This window comes from Prionailurus bengalensis, chromosome D1 (genome assembly GCF_016509475.1).
Source record: "Prionailurus bengalensis isolate Pbe53 chromosome D1, Fcat_Pben_1.1_paternal_pri, whole genome shotgun sequence".
In the NCBI taxonomy this organism is placed as follows: Eukaryota; Metazoa; Chordata; class Mammalia; order Carnivora; family Felidae; genus Prionailurus; species Prionailurus bengalensis.
Genome location: NC_057346.1, coordinates 89,327,699 through 89,349,624, shown reverse-complemented (window position 1 = coordinate 89,349,624; position 21,926 = coordinate 89,327,699). Strand labels below are relative to the sequence as shown.

At 38.9% G+C, this 21,926-nt stretch overlaps 1 protein-coding gene across 2 annotated transcripts in view; it reads right to left on the bottom strand.

The window, feature by feature from the left end:
- Window positions 1-2,495: 2,495 nt before the first annotated feature.
- The window catches only part of PDHX (pyruvate dehydrogenase complex component X), a 73,380-nt gene continuing 53,949 nt past the window's right edge, over window positions 2,496-21,926 (bottom strand). Inside the window, exons 8-12 of one of the 2 annotated variants that reach the window (XM_043580925.1) lie at window positions 16,806-16,864; window positions 13,273-13,431; window positions 8,638-8,702; window positions 5,669-5,875; window positions 2,496-4,456 (exon numbers count right to left, since the gene is read on the bottom strand). In XM_043580925.1, coding sequence (XP_043436860.1) covers window positions 4,312-4,456; window positions 5,669-5,875; window positions 8,638-8,702; window positions 13,273-13,431; window positions 16,806-16,864 — 635 coding nt within the window. In that variant the 3' untranslated portion in view covers window positions 2,496-4,311. Of the gene's footprint in view, window positions 4,457-4,742; window positions 5,876-8,637; window positions 8,703-13,272; window positions 13,432-16,805; window positions 16,865-21,926 lie in introns of those variants that run through there. The other variant, XM_043580926.1, reaches the window with a different exon arrangement.

The window sequence follows — 21,926 nt, the reverse complement described above, 5'->3', positions numbered from 1 at the left end:
GGAGTTTGCGCTGAGTGAGGGCAAGGGCCATTAGCTATGAATCCGCAGTGCTGATGCACAGGAGATGCTCAGCACTGTTGAATGAATACTCTATTTCCCATTTTACTTTCGTTTCACACTTTAATGAACATCCCACCTAGGAAATAGGGGAAATTATTTGAGATGAAGTGACCCTATTTTCGGTATTTTCGATAGGTTTTTCCCCACAAAGCAGGTCTAATGTAGACTGCTATGCTTTTCTAAGATTTCTTATTATTTGGTGTTATTCCAAATAATGACATCATACTTTACTCCCCAGCCTTCCTGGTTGGGCTTATTGTGCCAGTTACTGATTTATTGTCTCTCAACTTCAAATTTACCCTTTAATGCCTGTTGTAAAATAATGAATGCAATTCTCTGAAGCATATCTTAGGAAACGTACAGCAAGAACGATCTGTTAAGCTCTCTCGGAAGGCGCGTGACGGAATAAGCGGGTGTCTTCGTTCTTGCCATATGTCCGGAATGGCCCTCCTAACGCTATGTCCCCATGGCCCTCTCAGTGTAGGTACCGTGTGCTCCAGGCCTCCCATCCACCGGGGTACCCTGAGCCCTTTCAAGTGCACCAGCCCAGTGGCTGAGGCTCACCTGTGCCCTGGAGAGCTGCTTCCGGTTTCCCGTGGTGAATGTGGACGGATCTGGCCTCAACGACCCAATGACCTCTGCCAGACGGTGAACCGCAACCAGTGGTCCCCGACTAATAAAGTCAATATACAAGATTAGACCTTGACTGATACTGGTTGTCCACACAGAAGTCTGGAGCCTCCAAAGGAAAAATTGGGAGTCACTACTTTTGCTTCTGAACTTGGACCAGATTCTCAGGTATTTGTTTAAGTGTGAAATATGTCGTATTTTTATCCGTAGAGAAACTAAGCCCCTAGTTTAAGTTGATATTTTTCCAAGCCTTCCATTCAGAGGGAGCAGTTATATTACTTAAAGTCAGCATTTCAAGTTAACAGGGGGTGTCCATAACGAAAACAAAAATCCCTCAGCATTCTCTGCACGCAATTACCCGAAAGACACAAAGAGAACTATTACAGAAAAAAAATATGAACTGATTTAAGAGTGGCCATGTAGCAAACACATCAGTGTTACTACTGAGGAACAGGCCCCTCAGTTACTCCCGGGGGAAGGTGCGGTGTGTTAATACCCAACTATCTCAGCAACGGTACCACCTGCACTGTGGCGAGCTTGAAGATGGGTGCCGCACGGATCCGGGTTCAAATCCCAGTTGCGATGCCTGAACCATGTGCCACTGGGCAAATGACATAATCTCTTGAGTTTCATTACCCTCCCTTGCAATGATGATGTTAAAATAGGCTGGACCCGCTTTATAGAATTGAGATTAAACAAGACCAGCAACCACCACCACCACGGTTAATTTTCCCTCCTGTTTCCTCATTTTTCATAGGTAAGCACATTGAGGCACAGAAAAATAAAAGTTTTTACCAGGAGCACAATATAGATAAAGCTAAACCCAGGCGAAAATACTCTTAATACTTGGAGCACAAAGTACGTACTAAAGGGCAGTAGTTCTGTTGCGAAGGACAGTAACTTATTGAGTGCTCTCCTATAGTTAGTTCCCTGACCAATGCCATTCTTTACCAAATGGGCTGTTGATGAGCCACTGGAAAGGAGGAGAATAAGTGCAATTTATATGATTATCATTTTGACAACTTACGTGTAATACTTTATGCTTTATCAAGTGCTTGACTAACAGAATATCTCATTTGATCACAACAGCCTCATCTTTAAAAGATCTATTTTTTTTTTTTTTCCAATGTTTATTTATTTTGGGACAGAGAGAGACAGAGCATGAACGGGGGAGGGGCAGAGAGAGAGGGAGACACAGAATCGGAAACAGGCTCCAGGCTCTGAGCCATCAGCCCAGAGCCCGACGCGGGGCTCGAACTCACGGACCGCGAGATCGTGACCTGGCTGAAGTCGGACGCTTAACCGACTGCGCCACCCAGGAGCCCCTAAAAGATCTATTTTTAAAGGGATGGGGTTAATAAAGAATTTCACAACCGAAGGAATTTCAGAAAACGTAAATCGTTTTTGGTGTGAATAAAGGCAAATCATGACTAATTAATGATTTTGTGAATAATTTCTCAACTTTTAATAAAAGCCCGTTTCCTTTCATTGTATATATCATGTCCAGTAGAGGTTAGGTGAGAGGTTTAAAAGTATCTGCTTTCCTAGGAAGAAAAGGCTGCTCGAACTTGTTGCAAAAAATACAGATGAGTGATAAAATGTGAAGGTAAGCTTTTCATAGATCAAAAAAATAAAAGACTGCTACTAACAGAGGCTAATCATTTTTCAAAACACATCTTTATGCCTTATAATTTCATTCAATATTACAAGTCTAGACAAACCACACCTTTCCTCCAACCCAGCACCTGTCCCCATCTGCTGCAACCAATGGAAACACTAGGAAGTAAAACTTAAAAGTCCACAAAACTATTTAACATTATTTTATTGGAAGTCTGCTGCTTTTTCCATTTACAGAAAGCTTAAATGTCTTCTGAAATATATCATTTGCTGTACATGACTTAATTTTTCGGATGCCGGTGATGTGGGCCGAGGAGGACTGTGTTTTGGACCGGGAAATTACATTACTGTTGCTGCATTATCTGACCGCACACGCCCACTCCGAATATTTGCAATACACCGCAACATATTAACATGTACACTGTTCTTCACCTCCCCCCCCTTCTTTAACCTCCCCCGACCTAGTGCAGAGTCTAGTTAACTCACTCTTTCATTAAGGCAAAAGCTTCCAGATGGTTCCTGCCGACTGCTGTCCTCTCCTCATTTTGACCTGCCTTGCATATCATGGCCAGCCCAACCTTATAGCAGTTCTACGCCGTTACTTCTGGTGACTGAAAAATCAACAGAAGTTTCTCATGAATAAGGCCGTATCTAAATTAACAGCTAATTGTTACCTGCAACATATTTGGTTCTTTTACTTCTTCACGTCACCTGAGACAAAGTCCGTCACGATGCGGTTGTGTAATGAGGATACGTTTCCCTTGAACACGAAGCTCTAAATGCCATTTTACTTTTTCTTCCACACTCTAACTATAATCCATTAACTCACAGCACCCCCTATCTTTCAATTAAAAGGTTAGAAAACTAGGCTTGCTTTTAACAGAATGTCTGAATGGCTGGCCTGTACGATTTAGCATGAAATTAAATCCGCAACGCAAAGAAGAAAAAAAAATCTAAAAATAAGAGTTCCATTTGACATTACACGTAAGATAGCTGCACGAGCACGTATAAATCGCTTAGTATGGTTGCAAACAAAGGAGGTGGGCCAGCAATATATTGATGCCACAAAATAGTGAACAAACTCTGTAAGGGTCACCTGGAAATTGCAAGGAGAGAAGCAGGGCCATTTGACCTGTAAACAGTCATTGATATTTCTTTTCATGCCCAAGTGATAAAAGAAATGTGTGCTGCCTTTTTTTTAGAAGTCTTCCCCACATTTTACTCATTTTCCCTGTTTAAATGAGGAAAAAGATGACCAGATATCAAATTTAATTTTTATATCCTCTCAGTGTGATACCTCTCAGTACTACAAAAACGAGTATCTATTACACACATACAATAAAATAAGATATAAATAATACATATAAAAAGAAATAAACATATATATATATGTATCTATAAAAACTGGAGGAGGGAGCCTGCCTAAACAGCATAGAGCTCGTTCTCTAGAATAACCCAAACCGCGTTACTCAGATCAGTGCTACGGCCAAGTGTATGTATTACACTTACATAATCAGTGTAAGTATTAGAGAAAACGCTTCTAGTCAGAATGAATTTGTACCAAAAGCTGTGAGGTGAGCCCATGAAAATCAAAATGCCTCAAGCATACACGGTATTTCTGCTGTGCAGTTCCCGACTTTCCAAGGCAGGCAGTGGTGGCTATGAGCGCCCAGCTCCCTGCCGGGGAAACAGGTGCGTTACCATGTACGCATGTCCGTCTGTGGGAAACAGAGCTCCACGCCAATGCTTATGGCTGTCTCAAGTTCTATTCCTCAGATATAAAAATTAAGAGAAAACAAGTAATTTCAGTTAAAACTGAGAGTAACATAACTTGCAAGAGTTACTTTGAAAAGAGCATTTGGGGACAATTTTTAGTGTAACTGTTAATATGACAAAGGTTTTTAAGACTGCTTTGAAAAAAAACAGTTTGTAAAGAGTAATTGGATTAAGCATATTCTTAACAGCTGATATACCGGGGCTCCGATGGTTTTAGCAGCTCTTCGGTTAGAGCGTAGGCAGCATGCTGTCATACCACGTGGTCTGCTTTCTGGGGATTCCGGGTAGCAGACACCAACACAAGCCTTTCTGTGACTGGGTATTTAAATCGGCACCCAATTTCAGGCCAGTTGACGTGCCGATCGTGGTAAAGCTGTTAAAAGAGAGAAACAGGCTCTTCTAACTTTTACGATAATTAGTGAAAAGTTCATACTATTGATGGAATAAAAAGGAGAGTTCCTGCCTACTTCATAAAATTTCCCTTCTACTCTCTTTCAAAGTTTTACACTCCACATCCGTTGTTTTTCTAATGTTAGATCAAGTTTAAATTCTTCCTTTCCTCTTGTAGACTTCCTTATAAGCTGTCCCAGGCAAACTACTAACCAACTTCAAGGATTTGCTAAACTTCTGTGTCCTAACATTTAAAATACAATAGAAGCTTTTGTATTTTCTCACATTTTATTGCACAATACAAACTTGATTCAAATGCACTAAAAAAACCAACATTTTGTGTTTAAGTTAACACTAATTCAAAATGTTTGGTAGGAAATAGCATAATTTATTTTAATATATTCCAACTTAATATGAAGGTGAACAGTTTATTTCAGAAAGTTTAGGTATTTTAACTATAGTTTATTACTGAAACAAATGTTTTGGTCTCTCTCTCTTTTGACTTTTTAATTCTTCCTCTTTATAAGTTCACAGTGTCATAGAAGTGAAAAATAAGACTGATAGAAACCACTCTAAAACCTATGGCTTTATATACATAAAAAATTCAATAATGTTGCCACAACCCCTAATACAATGTGATCCTTATTTACTTACTATTATCCAGAATACACTTCTGTACATATTAAATTGTTCAAGTATATCTAGAGCAGTGCTTATGAAAAGTGAGGTCCCACTGCTTAAATTAATGGGCTTCTCTTTGACGCTCACTTCTAATTTCGACATAATTAGTTTTCACAATTTTTCCCATTTTACAATTTATCATACATTCTCAAATAGTCTAAAATGCTCACATGAGCCAAACAATTTAATTTACACTTCACTTTAGAACAGCACCAGAGGTTAAAAATGAATCTGACGAACCAAATGTTCTCTTTCTTTTACTAGTTACGGTTTGTTATTTATTTCTGTAACATTAAACTCAAGCTGAAAATGAGGACAACTCGGAGGACAAACTTGTTCACCCTAAATAAATAAACAACTCATCCACTTCGCGCTTGTATACCTAATTGTTTTCTTACAGTGTAGGTTCTAGTACCAGCTACTCAATTAACTAAGCCAGAGACCGACTTCTCATGTTGGAGGCTAGGCCAGTCGGATGGGGTTCTCCAGGTTTGCTTTAAAACTTTCAAGAAACCTGGTAGCCAGTTCGTCATCCACCACCCGGCTGTCACTTGACATGGTGACCGTTATGAGCTGGTGCCGCTGCAGCTGGGCATTCCCCTCTTCGTCCCGCGTGAGCTTGAGCACAGGCCGGAATCTCCCGACGGCCAGAATGCAGGCCTGAGGAGGGTTGATCACTGCAGTAAACTCGTCGATGCCAAACATGCCCAAGTTGGAAATACTAGGGGAAAACAGAACACTCTGAAGGTGGCGCGTCCTCAGTCAAAGAACCCTTTCCCTTCCGGAAGCCTACGTTTTCCCTTCGCTAAAAAACTGATACAGAACCTTATACCAAGTTATTCAAAGACCAAAGACAAAGACAAACATACCATTCGCAACAGTATCAAAAAACAAGTACCGACACACATATACATAGTATGTCTAATATAACAGTCATTCAGCACTGAACTGGAAGACCTCGGCAGTAGCGTATCACAAGAAAAAGAAACGATAAGGTACGAGAAGGACTGGGAAAAAGAAAGAAAACGGTCACGGGACGCCTGGGTGGCTCAGTCAGTTAAGCGTCTGACTCTTGGTTTCAGCTCCGGTCATGAGCTCACGGTGTGTGGGATCGAGCCCCACATTGGGCTCTGTGCTGGGAGCATAGAGACTGCTTGAGATTCTCTCTCTCCCTCTCTCTCTGCCCCTCACTCACTCACACACTCTCTCTCTTTCAAAATAAACTTAAAAAAACAGAAAAAACAAGAAAATAGTCATTATTCATAGATGAATTGACTGTGTACACAGAAAATCTAAGACTCTACAGATAAAATAGGATACGTAAGTGAATTTAGCTAAGTCACCAGATAAAAAGGCCAATGTAAAACTTCATTTTATATCTATATACAGGTTGCTGTAGTTAAAAATGAAATTTAAAAACAATACCATTTACAACAGTAGCAAAAAATAAATAAAAGAAATACATCTAATAAGACCTCTATGTAGAAGATTATAAAACAGAACTGAATGAAACCAAAGAACTGAATAAACAACGGCGTATACCGTGTTCACTGCCTGGAAGATTCAATACTGTAAAGATGTTAATTCTTCTCACGCTGATTAAAAGACTGAATGCAATCCCAATCAAAACCCCAGCAAGGTTTGCATCTATGTGTCTGTATATGAAAAGTGTTAAGTTGACTCTGAAATGTATTTGCAAATATAAAGAGCCAAGAAAGACAGTTTTAAGGGTGAACAAAATTAAAGACCTCCCTTACCAGGTATCAAAGGTTACACCTTGGTGATACCGAGCAAAAGGGATGAACACACAGGCCAACTGAAGAGACAACACAGAACAGACCAAACACACACATGGTCACTTTCTCAGTGCTATGGAGAGGGAGTCAGCCTTTCAATAGGTGATGTTGGGTCAATGTAATTAATATCCATGGGGGGGGGGGGCGGTTACAGAATCTTGACCTTTATCTTCGTACCAGATACAAAATCCAATTTTAGATGGATTGTGATCTACATGTGAAAAGCTGTAAAACTTCTAGAAAATAACTTCATAATTCTGGGAGAGGCAAGAATTCTAAATAGAAAACAAATAGTACAAGCTGTAAAAATAAACAAACAAAAAAAACCCCCTAAAAAATAGAATTTCACTAAAATTCACAACTTGTGTTCATTAAAAATCCATGAAGAAAGTCCCAAAGGCAAGGGACGCAGTGGGAAAGGATACGTGAAATAATATGTATCCTATAAAGAACTGTGTATCTGGAGCTAAGAGCCTTCCACATACCATTTTTAAAAATGGACATGAGATATCAACAGGTACTTTATCTGGTAAGTTACCAGATACCCTAAAGGCTGAAAGATAATGAAAATGTATTCAATAGCATTAATTTGCCTGACCCCAAAGAGTACCACTACATACCTTAAGAATTGTTACAATTTAAAACCTAACGTTACTAAGCGTTGGTGAGAATATGAAGCAACGAGAATTCTCATGCGCTGTTACCGGAAGTATAAATTTGTATGACCGTTTTGGAAAACTGGCAATATCCATTAAAGCTTTTAATTCAGGAGTTCCACTTTCAGGTCTATACAACAAATATATTCACCGTAAGACACCGATGACAATGTTCACGGCACCGTTATTGGTAACAGCACCAAACTGTAAACAACAACATATGCCCAAGAGTAAAAGCAGACACTGGCGTATTCATACGATATGCTACAAAATACTATACGTTGCAAAAGTAAATAATAACTACTTCACATGGCAACATGGCAATCTCGCAGACATTAATGTTGAGTGAAAGAAGTCAGACACTAAGGGATATACATGATTTACATAAAGACCAAAGGTAGCAAAACAAATCCGTGGTGATAATTTTTGGAAAGGTGGTTACCTTTGCCAGGGGGATAATTAGGAAGGGGTAAAGGGAAGCTTCTGGGATGCTGGTAACAGTCTATAACTTGCTTTGGTCGGTTACACTGAAACCTGTGTTCTTCCATTTTTTGAAACATTCACGCTACGCTCAGTGTACTACATACACTGTATGAAGGTGACACTTAAAAACAGAGCTGATAATACCTAAAGGATCCAAATGTTAATATTCTCCCCTGAATTATCTTAAAATAAAAGAGATTGCAAGTAGAAAACAAAAGTAGAAGTTTATAAATGTATTATATTTATAATATATTTTTTTAATGTTTATTTATTTTTGAGAGTGAGAGAGAGAGAGAGAGAGAGACAGAGAGAGAGACAGAGAGAGAGACAGAGAGAGCAAGTGGGGGAGGGGCAGAGAGAGAGAGAGACAGACATCCTAAGCAGGCTTCAGGCTCCGAGCTAGCAGCACAGAGCCTCATGAGGGGCTGGAACCCACAAACTATGAGATTGTGACCTGAGCTGAAGTCAAATGCCCAACCGACTGAGCCACCCAGGTACCCCATGGTCGTCTGTCTGACGTTACTGATAATTCAGAGTTTAAATTTTACCTAAAAGATCCGCCTTGGTATTCTTCAGGTAACAGTTTTCCATCTCTCGCTTTCTTTGATAGAGCCTGAGAAAGAAAAATACACGTTGAGCATGACAACCAGCACCATGTTATGCAGCTGATTTTGCCCCTTGTAATACTTGTCTGGGGTACACACTCATCGCTGATGTGCCCTCACTGACTCTATAGGACATATATATATCTACACACACATACATACATACACACACACACGTCATTTTCTCTAATACAATTCAAAAATGAACAAGTTAGAGCACAGATCATCTAAGAACCTAAAGATGTGAACTGAAACTCTACAAAAATTACTTCCCTTTAAAAATTCTTCCAGTATTACAATTACCCCATATACCATAACTATGCAGCATATTTTCTATAGATACAATGAAATTATTCTGCCTATAAAGATTTTTTTGTGAGACAAAGTATTAGAAGAAACCACTCTTGTCAACCCAGTAGCTTTTAAATAAATTTTGTCTAATGACAACCATCACACAACCAACATATTAGTTTTCATCTTTCAATGTTTCCTTCTTTTTTATAAAACCGAAACATACACATCATATCGATCACGTCAGACAGCTGCAAAAAAAAGCAGAATTGTATATTTCACTCTCAATATTATAAGCATCTTCTGCGCTGTTAGTCTTTATAAATGATTTTTAAATGTCTGCTTAACATTCTAAAGACTACATCTGCCACAATTCAGTCATGCCCCCAGTGTTTTAATTTGGTCCACTGGTTTCAATTACTTCATAAAAATCTTCAGAGGTGCAATTACAAAGCTCTAGGACATACACATTTTTTGGGTTCTTGATCTACAGCTGAAGCAATTCCTGAATGAGCTAGTTTTACACCTGCCACGAGCACTGTAAGAATATATTAACTTCATACCACTCTCAGCAAAATTGATTTCTAAAAACTGACAGAGGAAAAGACAGATGACACTCTGAGAATGACGTTAAGAAAAGTAGTTCAGGGGCGCCCGGATGGCTAAATCTGCTAAGTATCCAACTCTCAATTTTGGCTCAGGTCATGATGTCAAGGTGTGTGGGTTCGAGCCCCGTGTCGGGCTCTGTGTTGACAGACAAACCTGCTTGGGATTCTCTCTCTCCTCCCCTCTGCCCCTCCCTTTCTTTTTCTTTCTCTCAAAATAAACATTAAAAAAAAGGAAGTCGTTAAATATTCCTTGACTTGCGCTTGCAATTGACTACCCCCGTGTTAATTTTTTGTTGTAATGCTTTAAAGACAAAGAAATGGAGGTTGAGTCATTACGTATGAAAAATTAATAAGGAACTAATTTAGGAGGGGAAGAGAAAAATGAAGCCACTGTCACCTGGGGAGGTAAAATAAATCTGAGGCTTACTTAATTTTCTGTATTATAGAGCTAACATACTCACCATTGATGATTTAATTTTTGAAAAATAAAACATTCTTTAAAAGTCTGAAAATGATCTCAACATATCACTGTGACTTACTGACAACTGAGATGACTACATATTTATCGATACTAGTTGGATACAGCTATTTACAAAACTACTTGGATCCAAAATGAATACTGAAAAGGTGAACTTAGACTTGTATGGTCCTTGGACTATCAGAAATATCAGAAATAGGACAATCTACAAATGTGTTTTTTCTGCCTTAAGGGATGTAGCTGTTCACATGATTTAAACAGGCATGTATCATGAACTTTGAAAGGTATCGATTGATTGATTGATTGAAAGGCAGTTCTTTAAAGGCAGATGATCACAACAATCCTGATGAATTACTAGGCTAAAACAAATAAAACACATGTTCATTTTAAAAACTGGACTGCAAGCCCACATAATACACTTAAAAAAAACATCTCTCTGTAGACTGTGAACATATCAGCAGGATACTCCTATCAATGAACGCTAAAAGCCTGGCATAAGAATAATTCTGAGGAGCATCACTGGTTTTACAAATTCCTAATTCTCACTGGGATTTCCCGGCAATGTAAACTTAAAATCAAAACACATGTTACCTGAAGCCTCGTGCTGAAAGGATGCAATACAAGAAATACTAGGAAATATTTCTAAAATATGTCACATTCCTTACTAACTCATTTAAAAAACATACCGGGTACATCGAGGAAAACTTTGCCTCTGTCTTTTAAAATGTTATAACTAATGAAGCATGGGATCTAAGGCTTGTTACTATATTACTTTATTTAGGGAATAAAAACTTGAACTTAGCTAAGGCATGCCTTTAGCACCACACAATGACATCCTTAAGGTTCGTGAGGGTCAAGAAGTAAAAACTTAGTGCAGGTATTAACCTGGTCCACAGATGGAGCTCCAGAGACCCGCAAACTCCTTGAAAAGTTCATTTCAATACAAGTTTTTATTGAAAATTAAACAAATAAATTCGCGGAGCACCTACTATCTCCATGCACTCTTTCTTCTAGAATTGGATATATGGCAAGAGCAAGACCGTCAACATCAGACAGGAAGGAACAGAGAAGGATCAACAAATAAAGAAATGAGGTGATCTCAGAGAATGATCAACTGCAGGAACACAGTAACACAGGATAACGTCGGGAAGCTACTTCAGCAATGGAAGCCACAGGAGCCCTAAGAAAATGGCTCATGAATTGTGATTTAAATAAAACCTCACCTCTACTGCTTTCTAGATGCATCACCGTGGGCAGATTTCTTAACGGCACTAAAACTCCATTTCCTCCATTTCAAAATGGGGGAATTAAAGTTTCAACTATGATAGTGGGCTGATTAAATACAGTGCTTAGGGGCGCCTGGGTGGCGCAGTGGGTTAAGCGTCCGATTTCAGCCAGGTCACGATCTCGCGGTCTGTGAGTTCGAGCCCCGCGTCGGGCTCTGGGCTGATGGCTCAGAGCCTGGAGCCTGTTTCCGATTCTGTGTCTCCCTCTCTCTCTGCCCCTCCCCCATTCATGCTCTGTCTCTCTCTGTCCCCAAAATAAATAAACGTTGAAAAAAAATTAAAAAAAAAAAAAAAATACAGTGCTTAGCCTGGTGTCTCACACATGCTAAGAAGAGAGAGTGGAGTGTTGGTCACAGGCGGCAGGGTGGGAGAGGGTGGGAGAGGGTGGGAGGGGGTGGGAGAGAGAAGCAGGGAGAATAAGCAGCATAGAGGAGCAGCCAGCTCACACTGAAACTTAAGGGTTGCCAGGAATTACAGGAAAACCTCAAGGACTGTCACAGAGGCCCTAGAACATTCCAAAGGGTCAAGGCTGCCCTTCCCATTGCGGAGAGGCTGCTCACACTGCTTCCTTACACCTCAACTTAGCTTCTTTCAGGATATAAGAAAATGGGAACGCTAACACTGCTAATTTAAGAACTATGTATTATCATAGTAAAATTAGTAAATTGGTCAAAAGCAAAGAGACTTTCCTATAATGCTTAATTTTAAAAATTTAATATATAAGAAACACAAAAATATTAAAAATAAGAAAGATATAAAAATACGTAAGAAAATTCTAACTTTATAGTGAAATTTAACCTCATTTGAATTTCACAAGAACACTAATAATACATGTATTCTCATTGTTGTTGAAAACTTTTGATGACTAAAAGGCACACAACTATCTTAGTAAATAAACCAACGTATCTTACTTTGACTTCTGAATTGGTCGAACTAAGTCACCGCTCAATTAAGAAAAACAGTTGCATTTTTATCTATAAAAACACATTCTACTAATCTTTTCAAAGAGGAGCAAAGAAAGAGCTAACAATGTCCATTCCACTAAGGCCAGCATTAACTGTATCTAACTCGAAGATTCTAAGAGTATGCTTTTAAAAGCAGATTAACTTGTGTTCGTGTATTTTGGGCAAGTACATCTACGACGTGTATACTGTCAGCTCCCCAAAGAAATCTTATCTTCTACTTTTAAAAGTATGCTTGCTCGTCCACTATGTATATACAACTGGTCTTTGGTAAATAAAAAAAAGAGAAGAATCATTTATCTAAATGAGTCTGAAATATTCAATTCTAACCCTGTAAGAGAGGTGACACTTCCGTCAAAAAATACCTCTGGAAATTATACAGGCTGTCAGAGCCGATCTATTGCCCGTGTTCCCATGCGGTTCAATGGGATATTCTGGGGGAAATCCCACTCCTCCATATTGGAGCTAGAAAAACTGCTTTTAAAGAAACTCAGGAAAAATCCAGTACTTTTGCTTCTAGAAAATGAAGGACTTTGAGTGGTCTCAATTCTAGAGAGGAAATGAATAAAATTAGTTTTGAAGAATAAAACACTGTGAACAGTGAGATCTACTCACCACCTTCACAGAAATACAGTTTCAGCTTTAACTTTAAAACTATCTAAAATATCATCTTTAGAGTGGAATTCTAGACTTTGGGAAATAAAGCATTCACCTGTAACTTGAATACAGTAGATCCTAATCTATCTGTATGTTATTTCTGAATTTTTGAATATTAAATTTTCTTAAAATGGTTCCTACCTAGATAAAACCTTAAAAACTTTCATACACAATTGACAATCACTTGAAAATACTAATACATAAATATCTCTATCACAGTATGACTAGATCATGTCAAGACTTTACCAGAGAGTAAATACTAACATTTTGAAAGCACAGTATTTCCTAAGACATACCTTTACAGAGTCAGCAATTTCCCGTATACCCTTAGCGGCAGCATCTTTTATGATGGGCGTAATTAAACCTTTATCTGTTGCCACAGCCACTGAAATGTCAATAAAGGGCAGTTGCTTTGGGCCCTCTCCATCCCAGCTTACATTAACATCTGGCATTTGCTATGAAACAGAAATAGAAAAAACATGTCACTAAAGAAGCAGCTTTAGAGCAAGGCGGTTACAGAAAAATAACTAAAATTATTCTGCATTTTTGAAAGTGAATATAGGTGGACAGAGCAAACAAATGAAGATCTGGTTTGAAACAATGATTTGGATCTCAGTGTTAAATGCCGTCTATGTTTGGGAAGAATAAACATACCATCTTTTTTGAAGCAAGCTTCAGGAAACACTGATGGACCTGTTTTGATCGCTGTATACTAAATCATGGCTAAAAAAAGGTCTCCCTTTGTTAAATCTGATTACTAAAAAGCATTTAACATTTGCCATACTTCCTGCTTCATACAGTGACCAACATGGCCTTTAGGAGAAGAGAAGAAGGGAGGGGAGCGGGTAGCAACATTCAGCCACATAATTCCTGAGGCATGTAGACGGCGCAATTATCTAGCGCAGCCCTGGCGGATATCATCCGGCCCCTAATAAGTGACTTCTGTATTTAAGAGAGATTTCCCAGGCTTCACCAACATATGACAGATACTGTGTATGAGCATGCATGTGTTTAATATACATACAACTACACGGAAGACGAAAGGAGCAGAGGAAATGGCTAAACGCCTGGAGACCGTGTATACTGACACTGTTGCCAAGTATCGGAGAAAGTGATGGTGAAAAACAGCAAACAGACGAATTTCTCTTCCCACTCTTCGCTTGGGTAACAGCCTACCTAAGTGTACTTCTGAGCCCTCCCCGAAGAGGCCTTTCCCACTGTGCTCCTCCCCGGCCTGTTATGTTCACTCCTGCTGCTCGTTCATTCGAAGTCATCAAAGCTCATTTGTCAAAATCAGACACGGCGAAGTCGCAAACCCCCCGAAGATTTTAAATTCTTAGAGAGGACGCTAAAGTAAACGAGGGGGAAGAAAAGCCCCTCCCAAGTAAGGAATATCTGGCAAAAGAAGTGTAATTACGCAGCCATGCAACAAAAGCCCAGGGGACATGGTCTCAGTTGTAGGCAAAGGAAAATTCATACCCTTAAACTTTCTTATTCGTATTTATAATCATTATTTCACATTTTCTAATAAAATATTTTCAACCGAAGTCTAATCTAATTCTACTCTGCAGCTAAGGAAATGACGGAAGGAATACATAAACAATATAAAAGACTGAGCACACAAATATACATTAATAACAGCGAGACAGGGTCTAGAATAATGCCAGCCTTGAGGACATTACGATATTAGAATAAACATTTAAATAACGTTAGGCTAGTTAAGCTTGGGAATCCAGATGAAATGAGTGATTTTCTGGGAATATAGAAGTTTCCAAAAGTGATTCAAGAAAAAGCTGAAAATTAAACAGCTCAATAATTATGGGGGAAAATGAGAAAGTCATCAAGTCTACCTCCTCAAAATAGAACTAGGCTGGGATATTTTTATTGGTGAATTCTATAAACTTCAAGAAATAAAAATCTTTATAATAAAGAAAAAAAGTACAGAGAAAGGAAAGAGAAAAAGGATCCAAATTCATTTTAAGAAACCACCGATTTAAAAAAAACCTGAGAAAACTAGCACAAAATTTAAATTACAATCACGGTTCCTAATACAAAATTATGAAATGAAATGTAATGGCCACTGGAGATTCACTTAAGGAGGGCAAGAATGATTCATAATTAGAAAATCACTAATACAATTCAAAATATTATTTGGTCAAAACACAAAAGCATATGAACCCTTAGATACGAATGGCTAAGAAAAGGCATGACTTTAAAATTCTCCATTACTGTATTGTCCAAGAAATAAAAACAAATTCCTTATAAGCATACTTTAAATATAGCACTTAATACGCAGTGACCCAGAAAAATAGCCTGGGTATAGAAAGAAAGGCAGGACAGAAAATGGTGCAGAGCAAGAAGGCAGGAAGCCTGGGTTTCCAATCTATGTGTCCAGCCAGACACCCCACCGCTCACCTGCCTTCCTGGCCCCTCCAATGGGACACCATTTGGCTTCTCGAACTGAGTTATGTCCAAATCCAACTCTAGAACTCCTACCTCGAACCTGCTCCTCTCTCACATTCCCAATCTCTGCACGTGGGAAGCTCCATTCCTCCCAATGCTTGGGCTAAAGCCCTTGTCCTTTCTCTCACACTCCACATCCAATCCATCAGTCAATTTCGTTGGCTCTACTTTGAAACGTATCCAAAATCTCACCTTCACCCTAGCCACCCTCCTAGCTGCCACCTGAGTCCACACCACTGTCAGGGGCCACAGCCTCCCAGGAGAGCACTGCTGCCCCCCGGCCTCTCTACAGGCTGCATTCCTCAAACCACCAGAACAGTCACTCCTTTTTCTTTGTAAAGGTGAAGTAGACAGACAGTCCTCTCTCAATCCCCTCCAAAGGCTTCCTTCCCCTTCATAATAAAATCCCTAGTCCTTTCCATGGCCACCAAGGCTTCACCTACTTCAGGGCCCTCTCCACATTCCCTCTTTTAATATCATCTGTTCAATCTCATCTCCTACCTTCTCTCTCCGAGGCACACTTTGTCCCTGGGGCCATGTCTCAAAGGCAGCACTCGCCCCCCCAGCCCTTGCGTCTGCAGTTCCCTCTGCCTGGAGCACTCTTCTACTAGGTGTGTCTGTGGCTCACACCCTCTTTTTTGGGCCTTGGCTCAGTTATCACCTTGCAGGAGAGGCCTTCCTTGCCTAACTGTGCACAATGACACCCCTACTCCGCTTTCTCTTGCTCCTCAATACTTTCAACTATCTGACAAATACCGGTCTCTTCCATCCAGAGTGTAAGCCCCAGGAGAGCAGAAAACATGTAGGCGTTCGTTCACTATTGTACCTCTAATGCCTACAAAGTACTCAGCACAACACCGGGGATCAATTCATATTTGCTGAATGGTCTTTGTTTTGCTATAATTAGTCGTAAGCCCCACTGATTCTCAGTTTCATTTGTATTACTGAGGGGGTGAGACTACATGGTATATTTTTAGCAATAACGTTATAAAATTTTGGGGACTTAAAAATCAGAGTTCCATTTATCATATAAAAATCCCAAGACATAGACTATTTACATTTTTTTTTAATGTTTATTAATTTTTGAGAGACAGAGAGATAGAGCACGACTGAGGGAGAGGCAGAGACAGAGAGAGAGACAGAGATAAAGAGAGAGAGAGAGAGAGAGAGAGAGAGAGAGAGACACTTCTAATCTGAAGCAGGCTCCAGGCTCTGAGCTGTTAGCACAGAGCCCAACACGGGGCTCAAACTCAGAAGCCATGAGATCATGACCTGAGCCAAAGTCAGACGCACAACCGACCGAGCCATCCAGCTGCCCCAACATAAGACTAAAAGCAGCCAAAATTATTTGGGGTCTGCTACTTACTTTAAGGGTAACAGCTGCTGCCTTGATGATAAAATCGTTTACTGATACTTTAATGTCATCTGAAAGAAAAACAAGCATATCAAAATTAGGGTTCATAATGAAACTTTAACATTGACCATTATGATTGCAAACTAATTCATTAACAAACCATAATGAAAAATATTGTAAGTTTTTGTTTATTCGCTTAGCAAAATTTCCTTGATTAGAAAAACTTATATGAGGCCCTGGATAAATAATATTAGCCATACATGTAGACAATTACTTCTGGAACTTGATTATAATTCTTTTAAAGCTTAGATATCATATACAAGAACTTGAAGGATACATTGTAACCGTAATTGGAAAGAACCAACTCCTATCTGTCTAAAAACACAAATGATCTCTCTATATAGATTCAGATGATTCATTTTTTTCTCTCATCCTTTTCAAATGTCTTCATTCTGCATGAGCTTTATAATATATTGATTATACTAGAACAGTGGTAACACAGTCACTTTAAAGATATCTATATCTATCTATCTATCTATCTATCTATCTATCTATCTATCTATCCATCCATCCATCTAGAAAGAAATTTCTTACTAATGGAGTGGACACCAAAATCCATCCATCCATCGAGAAAGAAATTTCTTACTAATGGAGTGGACACCAAAAAAATTTAAGACCAATGAGCTGCTTTTTAACTTAACAAAACAGGATATAGCAAAGGCCAAAGATGAAGCAATGCTGGCACAGGTCCTGATGCAACGAACAAAATGAGGTTTTCTGTCTAGTTTTATGGTGATTCCATTAAATCAATTTCCTTCCAGTATACATAATGATTTCAAGGTAAAGCTGAGGTCCCCACCCTTCCCACAGAGCTGATCATAACTTAAGCATTTGATTTATACTTTTGCTTTTCCAGGTGGGTAGGAAAGTATTGAAAAATGTAAACTACACTTGATTCTCCATTGCAATGGCTTCTAGACAAAGTGTTTAAGATAAAGATCTCGTCAATGGTATGTGGCAAGATAAACAAATCCCGTTACTATAGTATCATGGAATTTTATATGAACAATAGCTCATTCCCAAGGCATGCTGGAGATTTCAGAAGACACTAGATGAATTACCATAAACCCAAATACTGCCAAACTGTCCCGGTAAGAGTCACCTGCTCATCCAAATCATTGCTCTTTTAATTCCGATTTCCAGAGACAGAAATATTTTTGTTTGCTTGTTTTAAACCTCTTTATGAGTAGAAATGTGAGTGGGTTTCCAGTGCTTAGAGAATTTTAATGATAACCACATATAAAAGACTTGGTCTACATAAATTCCAATAGGTGGACAGATATTAGGAACTCATTATGCTTACTCTTCATGGCTCCCTCAACCTCCTTCTCACTTTATCTACTATCCATAGGTATCCACAGTGAAGACTTCCCAAACCATCCACCGGCTGATGATTCCCAATCTACTGCCTGAGTCCACAGTGCTCACCTAAATTCTCTGCCCTCATCGTACTCCAACATTTAGTACTCTTGAGTTGATCACTTTCTTCACCTCAAAACACTGTCTCTTACTGGCTTCTGTGTCACTATACTCTCCATTGTTTTCTTCCACTCTTTACCACTTACTCATTTTCTATCCCTTCCTCTCAAAGGTGGAATCTTCCCAGGCAAGAACATTCTGTTCCATGACTTTGATACCATTCATATGCTGATGATTCCTTCAAATGCTACCTCTAATCCCCATGCATCAGGAGCTTCAGGCTTATTATATGTCCAGTTTCTCACATGACATTTCTCTTAGGCATTGAAAACCAAAAAAGTGCAAAGGAGATTTTTTCAAGTTATTTTATTTTTAACTCTTTATTACGGAAATTTTCAAATATATAGAAAGGAGACTGTTGGTGACATTGACTGAGAAGAATAAGAAATAGTTTGTGAGGGAATATCAAACATTTTCATTTGCCTATCATTACAAAACAGTGCAGACAGGCTTACAGAATACTATATTATAACTATACAAGAAAGAGGACTGGAGATAAATAATGGGGGCTCTAAGAGCCCCTCCTCCCCGAAAATTCCTAATTGCAAAGACATACCAAACTTAGGACCATGAAAAGATACTAGACTAATCCATCCCTCCACTGAAATAGTATTGTTTCCTGCCTCATGAAAGGAAGAAACAAGGAAAATTATTCCCCTAATGATCTCTATATCATGACTAAGCAAGTGCACTTAATATCTATAAAGAGAGATTCCAGGGTTAACTTTTTGAATACAGAGAATTTTCTTTGAAGTAGCTTTCCATTTATTTCCTTGAACTTTTAAAAGCTGTCAGGCTGTCTTCGTATGAATTCTTCAAAGTGTGTATCTAAATTGAAATATCAGTTCTGTTGTCACTTAACATGTAGAAACCCCGAAGAGAATGTTTTTCCCACCCTAATAGAGCAGAAGAAAAGCAGAAGTTACAAAAACACAACTTTTCTTGAGTCCATTAGGGAGCCAAGGTTACAAGGCAAACAAGTGAACTGAACGTCAAGGGTGATGGCTCCCCTCTGAGGAAGGACGAGCACACAAAATGATTAACCGCTGTTGGAATATGGGAAAGTACAGGACAAAGCATGGGACAATGCGCATGAACAAAGGGGGTACCAGCAGACAGATGGAAACTATAAAACGGCATTCGAATGGACATCTCCGGGAAAAAAAAAACATGCTATCAAAGATAAAGATTTTTTTCTTTTCAACATTTATTTATTTTTGGGACAGAGAGAGACAGAGCATGAACGGGGGAGGGGCAGAGAGAGAGGGAGACACAGAATCGGAAACAGGCTCCAGGCTCTGAGCCATCAGCCCAGAGCCTGACGCGGGGCTCGAACTCACGGGCCGCGAGATCGTGACCTGGCTGAAGTCGGACGCTTAACCGACTGCGCCACCCAGGCGCCCCTAAAGATTTTTTTTGTTAAGATTCACAGACTAAACATAGCCAAGAAAAGAGTCAGTGACATTGAAGCTAGATCAACAAAAATTATCCAAATGGAAACACAAAGAGGAAAAAAAAAGGTAAAAAAAAAAAAAAAAGAATAGGGGATCTAAGAGCTTTAGACAATTCAAACAATTGAGTATTTATAATCAGAGTTCCAAAGAGAAAACACATGAAGCAGAACATAAGTGGAATACAATGGCTAGGAGTTTTCTGAAATTAATGAAAGACAACAAACCACAAATCCAAGAAGCTGAGAGGAAACCCCAGCAGGATAAAATACAGTACAAAAAAAACGCTAAAGCATATAATAATCAAACTGCTAATGGAGAAAATCTTGAAGACAACAGCACCAGAGGGGAGACATCATTATAGAGGGGAACAGAGATATTAAGAACGGCAGCAGATATCTGGCAAGTCAGAAGATAATGGAATGGGATCTTTATTTCAAGTAGTGAAACCAAAAATCTTTTTACTCAAAACTCTATACCCAGCAGAAATACCAAAAACGAAGGAGACACACCCATCAGGATGGTTGCCAACAAGTGTTGGCAAGGATGTGGAGAAACTGGAACCCTTGGGCACACCTGATAGGAATGCAAAATGGTACAGTCACAATGGAACACAGCATGGCAGCTCCTCAAAATATTACAAATAGAATTACCATATGTTCCAGCAATACTTCTGGGATAGACCCAAGAGATGTGAAAGCAAGGACACAGAGAGCTACGTATACCCCCATGTTCACAGCAGCATTATTGACAATAGTCAAAAGGTGGAAGCAACCCAAGTGTCCACTGACATATAAAGAAACAAAACATGGTAAATACATACAATAGAATATTATTCAGTCTTAAAAAGGATGGAAATTCTGACACATACTACAACATGGATGAACCTTCAGAACAATACACTAAGTGAAATAAGCCAGTCACAAAAAGACAAGCCCTATATGATTCCACTCATATGAGGTACTTAAGAATAGTCAAATCCATAGAGACAGAAAGCAGAATGCTGGCTGCTAGACAAAGGTTGGGAAGAGAGGAAAATAGGAAGCTATCATTTTAGTGGGTATAGAATTTCAGTTCTGCACAATGAAGACTTTTGTGGATAAATTGCTGTGGTTGCACAGCAATGTGAAAGGATTATTACCCCTAAGCTGTGCACTTAAACATGTTTAAGATGGTAAATTTTATGTTACACATATTTTGCCATAATTAATAATTAAACAAAGGGAAATACATGAAGGAGAAATAGACTTTTTCAGATAAAAGCTGAGAATTTATTGCCAGCCAACCTGTATTACAAGACACATTAAAGGAAATTCTTCAGGCGGAAGTAAATACCAGACAAGCATTTTGTATCTACATAGAGAAATGAAGAAGGCCAAAAAATGGTAAAAAGAAGATGGGCAAATGCAAAAAGACTTTTTTTCCCCGCATTTTTAAAACTCTTTTAAAGTTTATGTTTTAAACATAATTGATTTGCTAAAGCAAAAACATATCAGACATATATGCTGGTGCTTATACCACATGTGGTAATAAAACATGACAACAAAGGCACAAAGGATAGAAGGGAGAAAATCGAGTATGTTGTTGTAAAGTTCTTACATTACACACGAAGGGGTGTGATACAAATTTGAAGGTCGACTGTGATGAGTTAAAGAATTATATCGTAAACCTTAAGGAAACCACCACGTAGAAACAGAAAGGTAAAACAGAAATAAAATGGAATTAAAAAATTAAAAAGCAACCAATTCAAAAAAAACCAAAAAGTAAGAAAAAACAAGGACAAAATTACTAAATGTGAATGGTCCAAACACCTTAATTAAAAGACAGAGTATGGATTAGATTAAAAAATAAGAAAATTATTTGCTGTCTGCAAGAAGTCAGTTTAAATATAAAGACAGGGACACCTCAGTGGCTCAGTCGGTTAAGCATCTGACTTCGGCTCAGGTCCCGATCTCGCGGTTTGTGAGTTCGAGCCCCATGTGAGCCCCATGTGCTGACAGCTCAGAGCCTGGAGCCTGCTTCGGATTCTGTGTCTCCCTCTCTCTGCCCCTCCCCCTCTATTGCTCTGTCTCTCTCTCTCTCCCTCAAAAAAAATAAATAAATAATTTTTTTTAAAAATTAAAAAAATATAAAGACAGATATA